General features: G+C 37.5%; 1 protein-coding gene across 1 annotated transcript in view; it reads left to right on the forward strand.

The window, feature by feature from the left end:
• The window catches only part of KIAA0825, a gene marked incomplete at both ends in the record, with an annotated part of 341,894 nt that extends 320,590 nt beyond the window's left edge, over window positions 1-21,304 (forward strand). Inside the window, one exon of the mRNA XM_079701596.1 lies at window positions 21,187-21,304. Within this exon, the coding sequence (XP_079557722.1) occupies window positions 21,187-21,304 (118 nt within the window). The remainder of the gene's footprint in view (window positions 1-21,186) is intronic.
• Between the last annotated feature and the right edge of the window lie 741 nt (window positions 21,305-22,045).

Raw genomic sequence — 22,045 nt, forward strand, 5'->3', positions numbered from 1 at the left:
TGAAAATTTGAGTTATTAAGAAAAGAAAAAGAAACAGAAAAGAAACCCACAGAATCTAGGAGCAGGTGAAAGTAAAATATTTCACAGTATGCAGTCTGAACCTTTTATCTGGAATCTGCTTTCTGCTTCCATGTAATACAGAATTTAAGGTTAATGATTCACAGTGTTCCATTGCTTGATAGCTTAATTTCATTTCATAATTAGGTTGACATTTTTCCTCATAATATTCAATTGCTAATATTTTCCTAGGTTTTAAAAATAATGGAATAATGTACCATTAGATAAAGTTAGCTGAATAGCTGAACCACAGCTAAAGATAAAGCATTTTCTTGAATATTCTTATCATTTTCCAGTGTTTTATTATCTATGGGTGTGTGTGTACTTGCATTTTTATGTGTTTGCTGGGGGTGGGGAATACTGTGTAGTAATTTCCCTGTTCTTCTAAATAGGGACTTCCAGTGAACAATAATAATGGTAATGCCATAGTTATTTACTGAGAGAACTAATCGGGATTCTGCAGTGGTGTGTTGAAGTTTTGTGAAAATGAAATTAGAGATGCAGCATATTTCAGCAGTAATGAATCTGTTTATGTTGTATAAAGCAAGGTTAAGAAAAAGCAATTTTTCAAACTTGGTGCTTTTTGATGGTCAAGTGTTTATTCCATTGGGTCATTAATATACTACATTTCCAAAGAATTCTTTGGGCAAAGTTCATCTTCTGGCTAATGTTAAAGAAGAATTGGCCCACAACAGGTTTTTTACATTTTGTAATGATAATTCTAAATCATTAGGTAAGATCCTCTTGAGTATACTCTATTGTCTATAAATAAAAGGCCTGGCAAAGACCTTATTTTTACAAACTGAATTTACAACAAAGTTAGGCATATTAAACATCAATAGACATTATTGGTTCTGGGCCAATGATGGATTTTAACAGTAAAGAAAACTTAATAAATATGATATGGAAATCGGAATTGTAATACAGTAGCAGGAACTCAACATGAAAATTTAGACATTAATGAGAATAACCTTTGAATATCAGCTTGAATTAGACTTCCTGCATTTTGGCCAAATTCATAAGTTATGGCAAATAGGTTAGGTGGTAGGACAGAAATAACTGAAATTATTTTGTTTACCAAATATTTCAATGCCAATTGTTCACTTTATTTTTTAATGCTTCCTAGCTATTTCCATTAAAAAATGACAAATATTCGACCTTAAATCTGTATCATTAAGTATAGAAGGAAGGTATTTAAATGGACTCCTTTTGGAAGTTAACTTTAATATTAGTCAACTGATATATTTGAAGTTAGAATTTAAATTAGGGAGATAAACTCAGAGGAGAGGAATAAAGGGCAGTGCTGTGGGGATGTGAAATGGGGGAAAAGGCTCTCCAAAATAGTAAGGCCTTCTCTCAAGATATTAGGTAGTTGTGTTGGGTTATTCACCTGGCAGTGATAGAAAGAGGTAATATACTGCTTTACTTACTCTGTCACCAAAAAGCTCTGGAAATGTCAGTCAGAGTTTTCTGTATATGGCGATAACTGTGATACACCCACTGCAAAATAAAGCATTATTAGACATAATCATACCTTAAGCTGTGATGACAGATGTTAAAATGACTATAAGCAGTTGAAGGGGAAAAAGGGTCACAGTATCTGGAAGCAATGAAACAAGGATGTTTGGAGAAATAACCTATTCTCTGGAGGATGATATGATTTTAGGTTATGAAAGATAATGGGTGAGGTAATTGGGAAGATAGAGCAAAGGGCCAGTTTCTAATTAAATTGACAGCATACATAGGATTTTACTCAGGGAAAATACCAGTGATCTGAGTTGGGCCACCATTTAGTACATGCAGCTCTGCAGTGAGATTGCTGCTGGAAGATGCCTTATAAACAAGGGCTGGAAACATGGCATGGCTTTTTGAGGCAAGACTGTTTTTTCACTACTTATCAAGATAAATACCACACCAGTGATGTGTTCATACACAAAATGGTAATGAAATAGAAAAAGGGCATCCAGGGTGATAGCTGTGGGAGTGAGTCAGTGCATTAATTCTGCTTAGCAAAAAAGATGTTTAAATTTGAAAAAAATCTGTAAGTATTAAAGGGTATTCATACTTCCTTCCTGTTATGACACTCATTGGCCTAAAATATAAATAAAAGGAAATGGACTGATAAGGTTGGTAATTGGCTATAGTGAGAAGAAAGCTGAATAAATGAGCAAAGAACAGATTTTTAAAAATTTATTTAAAAGGATTATAGTTTTTAGATGTTTCATCTCTTAAGGCAGGGTGACGTTGATTTTTTTTTTAAGCAATACTTACATCTGAAATAGTATCTTGTACATTTTTAGCCAGTACTCAAAAAAATTCCATATTCTATACAAATGGGGGAAATGCAATTCATAATTGACAAGGTATGAATTTTTTATACTTTAAGCCATGAGGTTGCCACATCAACAAATGTAATTCCTTAGCAAATATGTCTTATGTTTATATTTATGAAATGAACACAATTGACACAGAACCCAAAAGGGAATAAGTAAGCATTATATACATATACATATATATATATACATATATATATATATATATGTATATATATATATTTACTTTGACTTACAAACTCCATTCTGGGAAATATTTATTAAATTAGAAACAAGGAATGAATGCAAGCAAAATGTGCTTAGAGTTTCAATTTCTCTTGGACTTGGTGTTACTTTTATGCATTTTACCAAAGGTTGGACTCACATCAAAGTGTTGGCCGTGTTTTGTTTTGATTTTTTAATTTTTAAAATGTATACAGAGCTACTCTCAAAGGTGAAAATGAAAAATTATTAAAACTTAAAATTCATCTATGGAGGCACCACATTGCAGTGGTGATTTCATGTTAAATATCCTATTCTGAAACAGCAAGAATCTTGGAAAGAGTGACCAAGTCTGGACACATAATATACTCCACATTTTGTGTAGCTATTGAAGAGGGCACCACAGCTCACTGAAGGGGCCATAAGATGAAAACATTTCTTGAAATCGCTTTGATATCCATTCAAATATAAGTTTTTTGAGGGTAAAGATCTTTTTTTTTTTTTTTTTGCGGTATGCGGGCCTCTCACTGTTGTGGCCTCTCCCATTGCAGAGCACAGGCTCCGGACACGCAGGCCCAGCGGCCATGGCTCACGGGCCCAGCTGCTCCGCAGCGTGTGGGATCTTCCCGGACTGGGGCACGAACCTGTGTCCCCTGCATCGGCAGGCAGACTCTCAACCACTGCGCCACCAGGGAAGCCCCAAGATCTTGTTTATCATGCCTCTCAACCTCCGTGATATCAGCATGAAGTTAGAGGAAGCAGTACTTCTAATTAGTTCCCTTGGAGTAAGGAAGGGAAGTGAGGAAGTGGTCCCATCATCCCCAAAGAGCTGAAGCAATGGGAGTTGTCTTGAGAGGCTCCTAATCTGCCACCACTGTAAAAGTTGAGGCATCTCAACTCAAGTGGGTCTGAAATAAATCAGGTCTTCCAGTTCTGGCCTGCCGTCATGGGGTGCAAAGAGACTGTTGTTGTTTTTTTTCCCATTAATTAATTTGTTAACAAATACAGAGTGGATATTAACTGGTCTTAAACTGTGAGCAGCTCACATTTCACTTATTATTATAGGAGACACAGAGACATAGGTTGCAGTAGATGTACTATAGTGGGTAAGAGCATTAACTCTAGAGCCAGCTGCTTGGGTTAGAATCCTGGCTCCACCACGGACCAGCTGTGTGACCCTGGGTAACTCCTGGTGTGTGGCAATAATTAAAGTTGCTAGACACAGGCAAGATGGTGGAGTAGTAGGACGTGAACTCACCTCTTCTTACAAAAACACAGAAATTACAACTAACTGCTGAACAACCATCAACAAAAAAAATGGTGGAACCTACCAAAAAACATACTCTACATCCAAAGACAAAGAAGAAGCCACAACGAGACAGTAGGAGGGGTGCAATCACAATAAAATCAAATCCCATACTCACTGAGTGGGCGACCCACAAACTGGAAAATAATTACACCACAGAAGTTCTGCCACAGGCGTGAAAGTCCTGAGTCCCACATCAGGATCCCCAGCCTGGGGGTCTGGCAATTGGAGGAGGAGCCCCCAGAGAATCTGGCTTTGAAGGCCAGCAGGGTGTGATCACAGGAATTCCACGGGACTGGAGGAAACAGAAACTCCACCCTTGGAGGGCACCCACAAGGTCTTGTGCACACCAGGACCCAGGAAAAAAAAGCAGTGACTTCATAAGACACTGGGCCAGACCTACCTGCTAGTACTGGAGGGTCTCTTGCAGAGGTGTGGTGTGGCTGTGGCTCACTGTGGAGACAAAAACACTAGCAGCTGTAGTTCTGGGGAGTACTCATTAGCATGGGCACTCCTGGAGGCCATTTTCCCACCAAGACCTGGCCCCACCCCACAGCCTGTAGGCTCCAGTGCTGGGATGACTCAGGCCAAACAACCAACAGGGCAGGAACACAGCCCCACCCATCAGCAGACAGGTTGCTTAAAGTCTTCCTGAGCACACAGCTGCCCAATAAACACACCCCTTGACACAGCCCTGCCCATCAGGGGGACAAGACCCAGCTCCACCCACCAGTGGGCAAGAACCAGTCCTTCCCACAAGCCTCTTAGACAGCCTCGTCCACTGAGGAGTCAGACAGCAGAAGCAAGAAGAACTACAACTCTGCAGCCTGCATAATGGAAACCACAATCAAAGAAAGTTAGACAAAATGAGACGGCAGAGTAATATGTCCCAGATGAAGGAATAAGATAAAACCTCAAAAGAACAACTAGGTGAAGTGGAGATAGGCAATCTACCCAAAAAAGAATTCAGAGTAATGATAGTAAAAATGATACATGATCTCAGAAAAAGAATGGAGGTACAGATCAAAAAGATACAAGAAATGTTTAACAAAGACCTAGGAGAACTAAAGAAAAAACAAACAGATGAACAGTACAATAACTAAAATGAAAAATACACTAGAAGGAATCAATAGCAGAATAACTGAGGCAGAAGAACGAATAAGTGAGCTGAAAGACAGAATGGTAGAAATCACTGCCATGAAACAAAATAAAGAAAAAGAATGAAAAGAAACAAGGACAGTCTCAGAGACCTCTGGGACAACACTAAATGCATCAACATTCTCATTATAGGTATTGCAGAAGGAGAAGAGAGAGAGAAATGACCTGAGAAAATATTTGAAGGATAATAGCTGAAAACTTCCCTAACATGGGAATGGAAACAGTCACCCAAGTCCAAGAAGCTCAGACAGTCGCAGGCAGGACAGACACAGGAGGAACACGCTGAGATGTATACTAATCAAGTTGACAAAAATTAACAACAAAGAAAAAATATTAAAAGCAACAAATAACATAAAAGGGAATTCCCATAAGGTTATCAGCTGATTTCTCAGCAGAAACCCTGCAGACCAGAAGGGAATGACATGATATATTTACAGTGAGGAAAGGGAAGAACCTATAACCAAGAACACTCTATCCAGCAAGGCTCTCATTCAGATTTGATGGAGAAATCAAAAGCTTTACAGACAAGCAAAAGCTAAGAGAATTCAGCACCACCACACCAGCTTTGCAACAAATGATAAAGGAACTTCTCTAGGTAAAAAAGAAAAGGCCACAACGAGAAACAAGAAAATTACAAATGGAAGAGCCCACTAGTAAAGGCGAACATGCAGTAAAGGTAGGAAATCATCCACACACAAATAGGAACAGACCAATCACAAGTACTAAAATTGAAACTGTGATTAAAAAATCCCCAACAGACAAAAGTCCAGGACCAGATGGCTTCACAGGCAAATTCTAGCAAACATTTAGAGAAGACTTAACACCTATCCTTCTGAAACTATTCCAAAAATCAGCAGAGGAAGGAACACTCCTAAGCTCATTCTGTGAGGGACACCATCACCCTGACACCAAAACCAGACAAAGATATCACAAAAAAAGAAAATTATAGGCCAATATCACTGATGAACACAGATGCAAAAATCCTCAACAAAATACTAGCAAACTGAATTCAATAGTACATTAAAAGGTTCATACACCATGATCAAGTGGGATTTATCCTAGAGAATCAAGGATTTTTCAACATCTGCAAATCAATCAGTGTGATATACCACATCAAGAAATTGAAGAATAAAAACCATAAGATCATCTCAATAGATGCAGAAAAAGCTTTTGACAAAATCCGACACCCTTTATGATTAAAAAAACTCTCCAGAAAGTGGGAATAGAGGGAACATACCTCAACATAATAAAGGCCATATATGACAAACCTACCACTAACATCATACTCAAAGGTGAAAAGCTGAAAGCATTTCCTCTGAGATCAGGAATAACACAAGGGTATACGCTCTCACCACTTTTATTCAATATAGTTTTGGAAGTCCGAGCCATGACAATCAGAGAATAAAAAGAAATAAAAGGAACCCAAATTGGAAGAGAAGAAGTAAAACTGTCACGATTTGCAGATGAGATGATACTATACATAGAAGATCCTAAAGATGCTACCAGAAAACCACTAGAGCTCATCAATGAATTCGGTAAAGGTGAAGAATACAAAATTAATACACAGAAATATGTTGCATTTCTATACACTAACAACAAAAGACCAGAAAGAGAAATTAAAGAAACAATCCCATTTACCATCGCATTAAAAAGAATAAAATACCTAGGAATAAACCTACCTAAGGAGGCAAAAGACCTGTACTTGGAAACCTGTAAAACGCTGATGAAAGGAACCGAAGATGACACAGATGGAAAGCCATACCATGTTCCTGAATTGGAAGAAGCAATATTGTCAAAATGACTATACTACCCCAGGCAATCTACATATTCAGTGCCACCCCTACCAAATTACCAATGTCATTTTGCACAGAACTAGAACAAAAAATCTTAAAATTTGTATGGAGACACAAAAGACCCCGAATAGCCAAAGCAATCTTGAGAAAGAAAAACAGAGCTGGAGGAATCAGGCTCCCTGACTTCAGAGTATAGTACAAAGCTACAGTCATCAAAATAGTATGGTACTGGCACAAAAACAGACATATAGGTCAATGGAACAGGACAGAAAGCCCAGAAATAAACCCACACACCTATGGTCAATTAATCTATGACAAAGAGGCAAGAATATACAATGGAGAAAAGGCAGTCTCTTCAATAAGTGGTGCTGGGAAAACTGGACAGCTACATGTAAAAGAATGAAATTAGAACATTCTCTAACACCATACACAAAAAATAAACTCAAAATGGATTAAAGACCTAAATGTAAAACTGGATACTATAAAACTCTTAGAGGAAAACATAGGCAGAACACTCTTTGACATAAATTGCAGCTATATCTTTTTGGATCCACCTCCTAGAGTAATGAAAATAAAACAAAAATAAACAAATGGGACCTAATTAAACTTAAAAGCTTTTACACAGCAAAGGAAACCATAAACAAAGAGAACCCACAGAATGAAGAAAATATTTGCAAATGAAGTGACCAAGAAGGAATTAATCTCCAAACTATACAAACAGCTCATGCAGCTCAATATCAAAAAAACAAAAAACAAACCAAACAACCCAATCAAAAAATGGGCAGTTCTAAATAGACATTTCTTCAAAGAAGACATACAGATGGTCAAGAGGCACATGAAAAGATGCTCAACATCGATAATTATTAGAGAAATACAAATCAAAACTACAATGAGGTACCTACCATGTCACACTGGTCAGAATGGCCATCATCAAAAAGTCTACAAACAATAAATGCTGGAGCAGGTGTGGAGAAAAGGGAACCCTCCTACACTGTTGGTCAGAATGTAAATTGGTACAGACACTATGGACAATAGTATGAAGGTTCCTTAAAAAACTAAAAATAGAACTACCATATCACCCAGCAATCCCACTCCTGGGCATATATCTGGAGAAAACCATAATTCGAAAAGATACATGCACCCCAATGTTCACTGCAGCACTATTTACAATAGCCAAGACACAGAAGCAACCTAAATGTCCACTGACAGAGGAATGGATAAAGATGATGTGGTATATATATACAAAGGAATATTGCTCAGCCATAAAAATAATGAAATAATACCATTTGCAGCAACATGGATGGACCTAGAGATTATCATACTAAGTAAGTCAGACAGAGGAAGACAAATATCATATGGTATCACTTATATGTAGAATCTATAACAAAAAATGACACAAATTAACTTATTTACAAAACAGAAATAGACTCACAGACTTAGAGAATGAACTTATGGTTACCAGGGGGGAAGGGTGGGGGGAGGGATAGATTGGGAGTTTGGGATTGAAATGTATACACTGCTATATTTAATATAGGTAACCAACAAGGACCTACTGTATAGCGTAGGGAATTCTGCTCAATATTCTGTAATAACCTAAATGGGAAAATAATTTGAAAAAGAATAGATACATGTATATGTATAACTGAATCACTTTGCTGTATACCTGAAACTAACACAACATTGTTAATCAACTATACTCCAATATAAAATAAAAATTTTTTAAATTAATTAAAGTTGCTATGAGGGATAAATGAATTACTATATGCAAAGTCCTTAGAACAGTGCCTGGCACATTGAAATTGTTAAATAAGCATTAGCTGTCATAATTATATGCTCCAAACCGCCCCCCCCAGTGCCAGTACACAGTAGGCATTCAGTAAATAATTTCACTCATTCAGTAATGAAAGAACGCTGGATACTATGTGAATATGAATACATAGGCAGTGACTCAATGAAGAATAATAGCACCATTAACCATGTAGAGCTCTCATTTTCTCCTAGGTTCTAGAACAGTTTTAAACTTTCTAAATTCTTAGCCAATTTTAAATAAAATATGAGCCAGGTCTATATTTCAAATCCTTTTCTAAGCACGATGATGCTATTAATTTGAATGAGAGGTTGCAAACAGGCATTTCAGCTGATAGATCTCACGTTTATAAATAGTGCTTTCATTCAGATTGTTATCCCCAGAAGTGGTTATGCAGTGGTTAGTTAGCCTTGTGCCAGTCTGCATTGCCAAAACAACCTGTGATGCCTGGGTTGTCATCAGCTTTACATGGCTAGTATAAATGCACTCAATTTTTACAAGTTTTAGAGTTGCAAATAGGTAAGCCTTTTCTTCTTGATGAAAATAAGACTTTTTAAACAATCATTTTTAGAGCAAGAATAACATTTCTTGACATAGCTTATGTAACTTTTAACATAGCAGTTTAGTAAATGGGATAGATACCAAGTGTCTATAGAACACAGTCCATGAAAATTTCCAAGTACATCAAATTTAGCTAGAAAAGAAAAAGACTTTTTTATTCATTAAATTGTACATTACTCTGAGAAAAATACATTGTTGAGGAAAAAAAGAGCAATGTGGTTCTCACGATATACAGTAGTCTTGACACTTCTCCTAGCAAAGGGCGTTTCTTCTGTATCAGCAGTGAGTGCTAGCCAAATAGCATGACCTTGGACTTCTATCTAAACTCTTAGAATTTTTAAAAATCCACTGGAGAAAAAAGTCTCTATGGAAATATGGGTAATTTACTGGTAACGGAAAAGTTCAACTTCCATTACTACTGATGGCTATGCTTCCATTTATGTTTTCCCTAAGCCATAACTATTTAAAATGTTACTGTTAGCATTCTTACTTGTCCCATTGGTTGGTATATAACTCTCTTACTTAAATATATAGAACAAATCATATTAATTAAAATAAATTGTTGGAAAGTTAAGTTGTGTTGCAGATAGTCTCTGTAGACTATAAGTTCAAACTAAGGGTTTTGCTGCTTGTTCCTGAGCTTGGAACGATTCATTTTACTGTATTAGTAGTAGCAAAAGAAATCAACTACCTTATAAAAGAACATCCATTTGAATTCTTGCAGAAATAGCTAGACAAACTGCATATATAGCTAGTTATCATAAACATATAACAAATTCTTGGCTAAAGCAAGCAACCAACCTGCTAATTCATGATGGCAAGTTTTGATATTTAATTATATTGAGTATGGATTTCAGATATGTGTATTTATATATATATTTAACATATATTTCACTATTCATTTATTCTATTTATTTCTGTATATTTCTATACGTTAAATATATATAGCATTGGGTTTCAGGGGTTCTAAGTTGTATATTAACAAACTGTGGTGTATTTTCATAAAATAAACAGACAAACCTTATTTTCTGGATATTGAAGTGTTAAATTGAGGTAAAGTAATTTGACGGGAGTTGGAAGAACTCACTTTATTTTAAGAAATGCTTATGTTTTGTAACTTCCAAAGGCAAGGATGTGATTTCCATTTATTGTATTCCATAAATACTGAACATCCTTTACAGTTCACAAAAACCTCTATAATATTCAAAATAAAATCTCTATTTTAAGTTTGAAAATAAAACAGTACAAATAATTAATATTCTTAACCGTTTTTGACCTTTTTTTTGAATGAGTTACCTTAATGCTTTCTTTTTTCCTACTGAATTCTCCCCAACCTAGTATACCTTAACTAGCTTGAGGGAATAACTAACTTAAGTTAGAAATAAGTTTGCAAAGCTCTCTCTGATCCCTTATCAAAGTGAGATTTTTTTGCCATCCTCTCATTCCCTAATGCTCCTACTGAAAATGGTATAAGGCCTTGTAGCTCCCATGTATGATTCCTATTATTTAACTACTTTAGAGATTCAATACAAAGTTCAGAGAAAAACAAAACTTTTAAAGTATTAAAAATTACTATCTAGGGGCTTCCCTGGTGGCACAGTGGTTGAGAGTCCGCCTGCCGATGCAGGGGACACAGGTTCGTGCCCCGGTCCGGGAAGATCCCACATGCCGCAGAGCGGCTAGGCCCGTGAGCCATGGCCGCTGGGCCTGCGCGTCCGGAGCCTGTGCTCCGCAATGGGAGAGGCCACAACAGTGAGAGGCCCACGTACCACAAAAAAAAAAAAAAAAAAAAAAAAAATTACTATCTAGAAGGAAATTCTAAACTATTCTATTTTGGAGAAGATAAAGCTAAGCAATAAATCAATTGTCTATGTTACATGAAAAGAATAACCATTTCTTAAAACTTCGGTTTTAAAACATTAGGTAAATGTGGTTGTGGATTTGCCTCATCTGGAGAACATATCAGAAAGTAGGGAGGTCTCAGGATTTCCCTGGTGGTGCAGTGGTTAATAATCTGCCTGCCAATTCAGGAGATACCGGTTCAATCCCTGGTCCGGGAAGATTCCACATGCCGCAGAGCAACTAAGCCCGTGTGCCACAACTACTGAGCCTGCACTCTAGAGCCCGCGAGCCACAACTAGTGAGACTGTGTGCCACAACTACTGAGCCCATGTGCCACAACTACTGAGCCCACGTGCCACAACTACTGAAGCCTGCATGCCTAGGGCCCATGCTCCGCAACAAGAGAAGCCACCACAGTGAGAAGACCACACACTGCAACGAAGAGTAGACCCCGCTCGAGGCAGCTACAGGAAGTCCACGCACAGCAACAAAGACTCAACGCAACCAAAAATAAATAAATAAATAAATAAATAAATAATTTTTTTTAAAAAAGTAGGTAGGTCTCATCTATCAAGTATAGTATTATAAAGACCTGTCTCCAAAGTTAAGAGACTCTCTAATTCTGTAGTTTATGTGGATAAAAAGAGCTACTAAAAAATGGTGCCATTTATATTCATGGTGATTACATTCAAAGCTGATTTTCTGGTTTATAATAGATTTCCCATAGCTATTCATGAATCACAATATTCATGAAGTTTTTCTCAAATTTAGGATAGCATTTTATCTGTCCCCTCCCTAAAGTTTGTCCTTTGGGATTAAGTGCTGGTCAGAATCACCTTTCTACAGAAACGTCTTTAAAGAAGGACATCAAATTCTATAGTTTCCAGTTTTACCATAGGATTTGATAATGACCTTTAAAAAATGAGGAGGCATTCTGTCATTAGTGTTGCTACCTTTCCAGTGAATGAGGAAGGACATGAATTATTCCCCAAGACTACCACAGATTGCTTCATGAGTGAAGGAAGAAATGCCTGAATTATGCCTTTACCACAAACAATTGCTAAGATAAAGCCTAAGGAAATGGCACCAGTGCCTTATATTTTCACTGACATTTCATACCTAAACTGAAATATTCTACAAAATCTTTATGGGATTTTGAATATGGATTTAGAATAATTACTCAGTCAAGCCCATATGATGACCTCTTTTGGTCTGAATAAGCTCCTTGAAGAGAAGACCATATCCAGCTCAACTCACCTCTACATTGCCTAGCCCAGTGTTTTGAGGTTAGCAGGTACTCAATAAATGTTTGCTGGGTGAATGGGCAAATTAATTATACACAGTAAAACTGTTCTAAAATGTGGCTCATTGTGATAAATACCAAATAAACTACAAACCAAAGCAGATCTCTCATAACATAAGCTATACATGTACTAAAAGCCCAACATAGTAACTTAGAAGGTCCTCTAATTTCAGTCTTTTATGTAGAGGTGCACTACAATTAATTTCCTACCATTACCATTCATTGAGACAGAGTTTCCCAGAGTTTTGCTAATTGGGCCAGTCTTCTATTTCTTCTATATCTACAGCAGCATATCCTAAGAACTGATATGGAGATGATTAGTAAATGAATGAACTTGCAAGAAGTTGTTGTCTTTTGGTATGATCACTGAATTTAAGACCTTAAGAATCAACTAATGATGTAGAAACAAAGGATGAGGAGAATAATTTTAAGGCTCTTAGAGTCCTCATATTTATGATTCATACAAATAACAATTTAACAATACCTATTCTAGATACCAACTACTACCTGTTGTGACACTAGAGGTTAAAGATTATTATTTCTTCAATCCAGCTAAGAATAACATAGGAACATCTAAGCTTCTAACACATAGCAATCAACAGATACTTTGTGAGTGCTTAAAGTGTACAGAGTATAGTGTACAAAGCACTATGTTGTTTGCTATTTGAAATATCTTCTTTGAAGAAAAAATTTGGAGTAAAAGTTATAATTAAAAGTATTCCTCAAGGAACTGAAAATATAGATGAAACCATACTACACATGGGGACTTCCTTGGTGGTCCAGTGGCTAAGACTCCATGTTCCCAATGCAGGGGGCCCAGGTTCGATCCCTGGTCAGGGAACTAGGTCCTACATGCTGCAGCTAAGAGTTTGCATGCCCAAACTAAGGATCCCACATGCCACAACTAAAGATCCTGAAAGCTGCAACTAAGACTCGGCACAGCCAAATAAATAAACAAATAAATATTAAAAAAAATACTACATGTGAAAAAAAAAGCAATGTAATCACTCAAGAAAGTAATAGAAGTAACAAAGCAATATATGGTTAATTTACCAAAATAGTGCTGATATTAGGTACTATAAGATTCAAAGGAGGACAATCACATCAGGGTTAGGTAGTTGGGAAGGACTTTATGAAAGAGGTGAGATATGGACTGAGTCTGAGGAATGAGCAGGTTTGGGATATATGGAAAGGCATTTCAAGTGAATGGAATAGCAACAGTAGACATGCAAATGTGGGAAAACGTAAGTCCGAAGGCAATATGGAGAATCATCTTCTCCCTGAGGAGAGATGGTGGCAGCTAAACAGAACTACTGCTGAGGTAGAACACTAAGACTTAATAAACTCTCTGGACAGGGCAGTCATTGGAGGTTTGGTGTAGCAGTGGTGTGAGGCTTGAGCTCTGAATATCTGGGGAATATGGCACTGTTCAGGCAATAAAATCATGAGCACCTATGATTCTGCACACATTTCCAATGTGTGGAGGTTTTTTTTTTTCCATATCACCAGCTAATTCTCTGACACCAGCTGGGTGTCCCATAATTCAACACAGTTCTGGGACTACCTGGAGATGACATCAGATCCCGTAAGTTAAGGGCTTCTTCCTACAGGATTACCCTCTGCCTCTGAGCTTCAGATGCCAATTGCAAGTCCAGGTTGTCACCTAGGCTTCTGACAAACCTGGCTACAGATTGGAAGTTCCACTGACCCCCTCCTTGGGTTCCATTAATTTGATAGAGCAGCTTACAGAACTCAGAGAAATGTTTTACTTACTAGATTACTGGTTTATTTTAAAAGGATATAACTCAGGAACAGCCAGATGGAAGAGATACCTAGGGCAAGGCATGGGGAAAGGAAGTGGAGCTTCCATGCTCTCTCTCCCAGCATGCTACTCTCCACAAATCTCCATGTGTTTACCAACTTGGAATCTCTCTGAACCCTCTCCTTTTAGATTTTTATGGAGGCTTCATTACACAGGCGTAATTGACTAAATCATTGGTCATCGGTGATGGAATTTAATCTCCAGCCCCTCTCCCCGGAGGTGGAGGGTGGGACTAAAAATTCCAGCTCTCTAATCATATGGTTGTTTCCACTGGTAACCAGCCGCCAACCCTAGGTGTTTTCATTAACATAACAAAAGACACCTTTATAGCTCTCCGCACAGTAAATTCCAAGGGTTTTAGGACCTCTGTGCCAGAAATTGGCAAGACTAAAAATATATTTCTTATTACAAATCACACTATCACAGCACCCGAACTGTGGACTGATTGCAGAGGGATGAATGTGAGAATGACTACAGAGTAAGTTGTCCCTTAACTGCAGACTGACAGTGCAGACAAAATTGGAAGTAGAGGCGTAAATTACTTTGTGAACTTCAGACCATGTGTTACTGAGTGTGGGGGGCTAATGGTCAATTTGAATAAGCGAAAAATATATATATGAAAAAATATATGAATGATGAATATAATTGGAATGGGAGTGAAAATAACATCAAGAAGTTGAATTTAGAGAGCTTGGGACGAAAATGAATTTTAAAGATACTGAATTACTGTTTGGGAGACAGATGAATTACAGATGTGGAGACAACAGTTGAATATGTGGGGTTAGATGTGGGGCTTTCCAAGAGAGAAGAGAAAATAGTCTAGGACTGAATCCTGAAGAAACCCCACATTTATAGGACAGCGGGAAGAAGAGAACAGAGACATAATTTTCCCCTCTGATTTGAACCTCCCTTTGAAGCCAGTCTGAACTGTGCTGTACAGAGGAGAAGGACAAAAAGGGTTGTTTGAGAAGAATAAAGTCCAATATGACTTCACTTTTCACTCCTCAGATACCAACTGGTAGGACAATTTGAAATCATTAATTTGGCCAGATGGTTAATGTTGTTTAACAGTGAAATTAACTAATAAATAATTATAAAGCACTTTGTAAATATGAAGTACTACATAAATGTTTAATAACATTAAATCAGGGGGCTTATTTCTAGTTACATTTTTATATCCAAGTGTTTTATTGGTGTTTCAGGAGAAATGCCAATAATATGTTCGAATGCCATCATTATAGACTGTACTTGAAAAATACAACAAAGGGATTACAGGAGAACAAAAACAGCCCTGGCCATGCTAGGCTGAACAGAGTAAACTGGCAAGAAATGCCTCCCTCGTGAAAAACAAGAGGCAATGACAACATGATCATAGAAATGTATAACTGAACACTGAGTAAAACCACTGTAATATGTAGCAACTTCATCTTACCCACATGTTTATAAAAACAGGGAATTTATCAGATAAAACGATGTGAAGGGTACAGGGTAGGAGAAGGAACATCAAGGTAGGAGCTGTGGGGAAGCCACTTGATACAAATAGAGTCTCATAAAATAACAGCAACATTTTATGAATTCATAGCTCACCTACTATTTACAATAATGCATTAAGATGTATACCATGAGAGGGTGGGAGGGGATATGGGGATATATGTATACATATAGCTGATTCACTTTGTTATACAACAGAAACTAACACAACATTGTAAAGCGATTATACTCCAATAAAGATGTTTAAAAGTTGCTAAAAATAGCATCCCCTATTTTGCATATGAGACAGCTAAGGCACAGAGAGGTTAAGAAACTTGCCCAATATCACACAGTCAGTAAAAGGTAGAATTAGGATTCAACCCTAGACAGTGTGGCTGCAGTGTCTGCCGGGAGGAATCTGGGTAAAGGTTTTATTTCCCTGATAAAATGAGTCAGGTGCAGCTCTAGCCCCTTCCTCCTTTTTCCTGCCTGAAAACAAGGACATGATGCTGAAGCTACAAGAGTCATCTTGGAACCATGAGGTAAAGGACAAGAAAACACAGAGGCGGGGCTTCCCTGGTGGCGCAGTGGTTGCGAATCTGCCTGCCGATGCAGGGGACGCGGGTTCGAGCCCTGGTCTGGGAAGATCCCACATGCCGCGGAGCAACTAGGCCCGTGAGCCACAACTACTGAGCCTGCGCGTCTGGAGCCTGTGCTCCACAACAAGAGAGGCCGAGATAGTGAGAGGGCCGTGCACCGTGATGAAGAGTGGCCCCTGCTTGCCAAAACTAGAGAAAGCCCTTGCACGGAAACGAAGACCCAACACAACCAAAAGTAAATAAATAAATTAAAAAAAAAAAAAGAAAAGAAAACACAGAGGCACCAGCCCTGCTGCTGTCAAGCTACCTAACCCATGCCAGTAGTCACCCACCTCTGGATTTCTTATTACATGAGAAAAATAAACACCTGTTTGTGTAAACCACCACAGTCAGGATTTCTGTTATTTGCAATTTTAACCAATATTCCAAATGATCATGATACTACTACTAACAGTTATCACTTATTGAGTGTTTGCTATGAACTGTGCACTATTTTGTATGTTTTATGTATACTTAGTCATTTCATTCTGATGGCAACTCTATGAAGCATATTATCTGCTGTTATTATCCCATTTTATTGATAAGGAAACTGAAGTACACTTCATCTGGCTTGCCCAAGGCCACACAGCTTGTAAGGGATTCAAATCCAGCACCTGACTTCAAAACCTCTACTATTCAGCAAATAGTATTCTAAGCAGTGAAACACTAAACTCCATTTCACTTAAAATCACAAATGAAATAGGGATGCTTCAACAATATTTTGGAGATTCTAGAGCACATGTTGCTCAGCAAGGATGCTATTGACATTTCAGGAAGACAACTCTTTATTGTTTAGGTTTGCTGTATATTAAAGATGTTTACCATCTCTGTTCGCTGGGTCCTAGAAGCACTCCCTAGACTGTGTCAACCAAAAATGCTCTCCACATTTCCCCATAGGGAGGTGGTGTCAGCCCAGTTAAAACCACCATTCTAGAACATTATTCAGCAACATTCTCTGTAAAAGTCCAAATAGTAGATAATTTAGGCTTAGTAGGACAGTTGGTCTCAGTCAGTGTCATTCACAATTACTAAAATCTGACACTGTAGAGTGAAATCAGTCATAGGCAATACATACACAAATGAGCATGGCTGTGCTCCTATCAAACTATTTTGACCACATTTTACAGATGAGAACTCTGAGGCATGGAAGAGGTTAAGAAACTTGCCTGAAGTGATTCAACTAGTACGTGAGGGGTATGGATTCATCCCCAAGACAGAGTGATTCCAGAGCATGTGCTCTTAATCAGGATACTTTTGAGTTCACAAATTTTAGATGTTTTTCTCCTAGTAGAAGGCATAGTAAATGCCTCAGAGAACTTCTCACACTCCAGATTCTGGCCCTCCTCCTCTTGCCTGGTGTTGGTTGCTCTTTCTTGCAGTAAGGGTCCCCCAGGACTTGCTTCTCTGACAGTAAGGACTCACGCTACCATGGACACGCTTTATGCTTAACCAGTCCCCAAGCATGGCTCTCCTGGTTGGCTCTGACACACAGCTATCCACAAAGGCCCCCAAATAAAAGATTCTACCAAACTGATCACTAGAACAGTTACTCACTGATCTGTGACTTTTCATTTTGTACCTCTCAATTCCCAAGCTCATTGAGGTGAGCAGAAACAGAAAGCTCTAAGCCCATGGTCTGGTACATGTAAGAGCCCTTTGGTATTAGCTAACATTCATATAACATACAGAGGAGCAGGAAGATACCTCTGGTCTAGATCTCAATGTCTGTAAACCCAGCTGGGCTCACCAAAACTAAGAACCCCCAAGTCAACTGAAGTAGTACTAGTGAACAAGGTTGTGACTACTGGCTCTGTTACAGTATTTCTGTCCAGGTTTTTAGGTTACCTGTTGTGTTTGGATGAAAAGGGACCCCCTAGTCAAAGATAGATCAAGCTCCCACATCTACTCACCAAGGAGCCATATAGATGAGGCACATTCCAGAAGATGATTAAGATTATGGTACAGATCAGTTGAGGTCTCATGGGATTTTGCTGCTCGTCAGTGTCTAAGACTGCCACCAGCTGGCGTGGGGGTCAGGTTGCAGTTCTTTTTCCATGGTAAGCGGGTGGGAAATTTAGCAATAGTGAAGGAGAGCAGGCTACCAAAGATGGGAAAAGTAGAAACATGATCACTTCATAATGCTTTTTAAGGAGAAGTAGACTACATTGGTTCCAACATTTTTTTATTTCTGTACCGACATGCTTTCACTACAGATTGGAAATATAATAGAGGAAACTAGGGAACAAATTACCTAGTTAATTATGTTTAACAAATTGCTAGCTTATTTTTTCTTCCAGTAGTTTTTTGATAGAACTGATTTGTTTTTGCACTGTGTTAACAAAGCCTAAAACTATGATAGAGTTATATTTAAACTTATCTTAAGAACTTATAAATGTGAAATATAACAATGCTTGTGAAAATAAACATACATTTCAAATCCCTATTATTTTTATTCAATATAAGTAAAATTATTAGGGAAAATATAGTTCTAATATTACTTTACTCCTATCTTTGTCATAATTTCTTATTCTCTTATGAGATTATTTCTTCTTAATAAGCACAAAGCAAATACAGGAAGGTTGTGGTAGTTAATAACTGCCTAATATCATTAATTACTAACAGTTCAATTATGCTGTGAAGTGACTATAATTGTCATGAAGCTTTAAAAATCCTTATCTTGGATTTTATTATATATACAATTCACTTAAATTACATTAGTTATACAGACTTTAATGAAGCAGAGAGATTATATTTTCACTTTTCACAACTAGAGACAATGCTCAAAATATGTGCATATTACATATTTTGTTCTGTTGACATTTATAACTCATTTACTCAGTACAATATTAGCACGTTTATTTTTCATATTTGGATTTCTTTTTGAGTGTATATATATATATATATATATATATATATATATATGAATTTTAGAAAGTGCCTTTTTAAAAATATCTAGCCCATTCCAGCAACATTTTTCAGGAAATAAAGTATTCAAACTATTTTTAACATTAATTAATGAGGCAGAATGGTTTTAAAAACATAGTTAATGTTGCATTTACAAGCCCAGACTTCAGAGCCCGAGTCCTTGATTTCAATCCAAAGATAGTTGGCCAAGTAACATTAACATTCTGTGCCTGTTTACTCCTCTACAGAATGGGAATAATAACATTTTGTAGTAAGGCTTTAAAGATTGATATGTCAAGTGTGTAAAACAATACCTAGCCCTTAGTTAGTAATGTAAGTAATTTCTGTTAATGTTTTCCTGCTTGGAAGGAGTTCAACTCAACATGCAAATTAATGATGCCCAAGTTCACATATATAAAATGGGTAATGACAGTTTTTAATCTTCAAAATTCCATGAAATCAGTATAAGGTAACCTTGTGGGCTAAATTTTAAATCTCAAAGTACTGAGCTCAGGAGTATTGCCCCTTGTGACGTGACTTCAAATAGTGCGGTAGTGAAAAATCTCTTTATCTTTCAAGTTGCTATTAAAACTTGTAAGATCCATAACCTAACTCTGACCATACGGAGAAACTAAGATGGCCAGAAATAGCAGTTTTTGGGTCCAGCCAAGGTTGGTTGGGGGTGGGAGTTGAGGAGAGTTCCAGGCAGAGGATGAGGAAGCAATGTAAATTAAACCCAGGTTGAATCTCTCAGATCATCCCATATGTGTGTGTGTGTATGTATGTATATATATATATCACCTCCTAGGGCTGGCCAGGCATAGTGAACCCAACACTCCAACGAGGAAACCTGTGTGGAAGCAGGGATCCTGTTAGCAGGTTTCTATGGAAAATGCAATGCCCTTGCCTCCTTTTCACTACTCAAACGAGATCAGAACAATCTCACCCCAAATTGTTATCCTTTCCTCGTGTATGACAGGCTGTTTATTATCTAGGAATTCTGACTATAATAAAATAGGGAGCTTCTGGAAAACATTCAGTGAACAGCTGCTTATCTGTTAGAAATCCTAGCCCCTTGAAGCCCTTCTAGCAGAGGGTCTTTTAGGATTATCAACACTGGTTTTAAAATCCTTTTGAGACAGCATATCATGGTTGATGGCTTAGGGGCTGGTAAAAACAGGAATGAGGAAAAGAAAAAGGAAATATATGCAGATGACTCCTTGTTGTAGTGCTGGATTAAGTATGCCATGGCCATTCCTGGGGCAGTGGTATATATAAGAGAGGAAGGAAGGATTAACAATACTTGGGTTATTGTGATATTTACTTCGCAAGATTATATACAAATATAGTTCCATATCCTAACATTTTGTTCTGTATCTCCCAATCATCCAGAATTAGAAAGTCTTTAGTCTTTTTTTTTCTTTAGCAAATGCTCTATGGAACCTTGCTGACAATTTGCTGCTTTTCTTGGGTGATTTAACTTGATTACTTGAAATCTGTTCTTATTTCTAGGAATAGATGGACCTGCCTTTAAGGTATATCCAATTCAGCTTGGTATTATTCTTGTGGCTAAAGTCTTCCTGGCAAATGTCTCTGCAACTTAAAGCCACTGATATGTTGATCAGTGAGGGGAAAATACTATGAAAAATATTTGCTTATTAATTGCTAATTCTAGATGTATTCATATGCATGCATATTCTGGGAAGCCATACATTTTTAAAATATAGAAATATAGAAAACTCACTTAAAACAATACTTAGAAACTTTCCCCTGGAGTAGAGCTGGTTTGACTCTACTTCCGTCCCCATTCTCCTGGCCCACTCTGCAGAAGCAGTGCCAAGGAACTATGTTGCCCAAGAGGCACTGAGTAAAAGAATAAAGAAGGACAAACGCTCAGTAAATCAGTGACTGCTCATATTCAACCCTGAAAAACTGAGTGTTGACTGTAGTTTGGAAGTTACAAAAATGCTAAGATGTGATTTTTCTTTTAGGTGGGAAATGAGGAAGGATGAAAGACTAGAAGAGGAAGAAAAAGCAATGCTGGAACATCTAAAACTAATGTATACCATCCAGGACTCTTCTGCCTCAGATAACACAGAGGAACAGTAATCTGCAGAAAACAGCAACAGTTTTATTTTAGGAAATAATCACATGTAATGGAATAGGATTTTTACTCTAGTCAGAATGAACCTCTGATGTGCTGTGAAGCGTGAAACCAATGACTGAGTAATCTCTGAACTGAAGAAGAGTACAGCACATAACGAATAAAATGCTACATATTTTTTATTTTTAAAATAATTTCAAATGTTTTTCTTTCCTCAGTCTTTCTCTTAATATGATATAACTACTGCCATCTCGTGTTCCCTTTGAATTATTTTTTTCTTTCAGTCTTGAAGTATCTATGACAATAGGCAAAATGTTTGGAAATCTTTTCCCGAAGGATTTTTAAATACAACATTTGGATGTTAAGTTGGAGTCACATACCCCCCTGAGGGTCATCTGAAATTTTCAAATTAATTTTGTAGCCGTAGCCCAAGTCCAGGTCTTAATTGCCTTTCATACCTACCACTTTACCAGTCTCCTTTCCCATAGCCTCTTCCTCATCCAATTTATTTTAATCAGAGCCACAAAAAGCACTCTCTTGAAGTATACCTTTAGTAATATCTATGCCTACAGTGGTTTTTCAAACGTCAGATTCAAACTTCTAATCATATCCTATCAGAACCTATACCAGCAGTGCCATGTTCAGCGAACTGCCTGTCATCCAAGACACACACTTGCCATTTTTCCCAACTAGAAACCATCTTTCTCCCAAGATCATGTTCAAAATTCACTCCAGCAATCTCGTTA

The sequence above is a fragment of the Hyperoodon ampullatus genome (genome assembly GCF_949752795.1).
Source record: "Hyperoodon ampullatus genome assembly, chromosome: 4".
In the NCBI taxonomy this organism is placed as follows: domain Eukaryota; kingdom Metazoa; phylum Chordata; class Mammalia; order Artiodactyla; family Ziphiidae; genus Hyperoodon; species Hyperoodon ampullatus.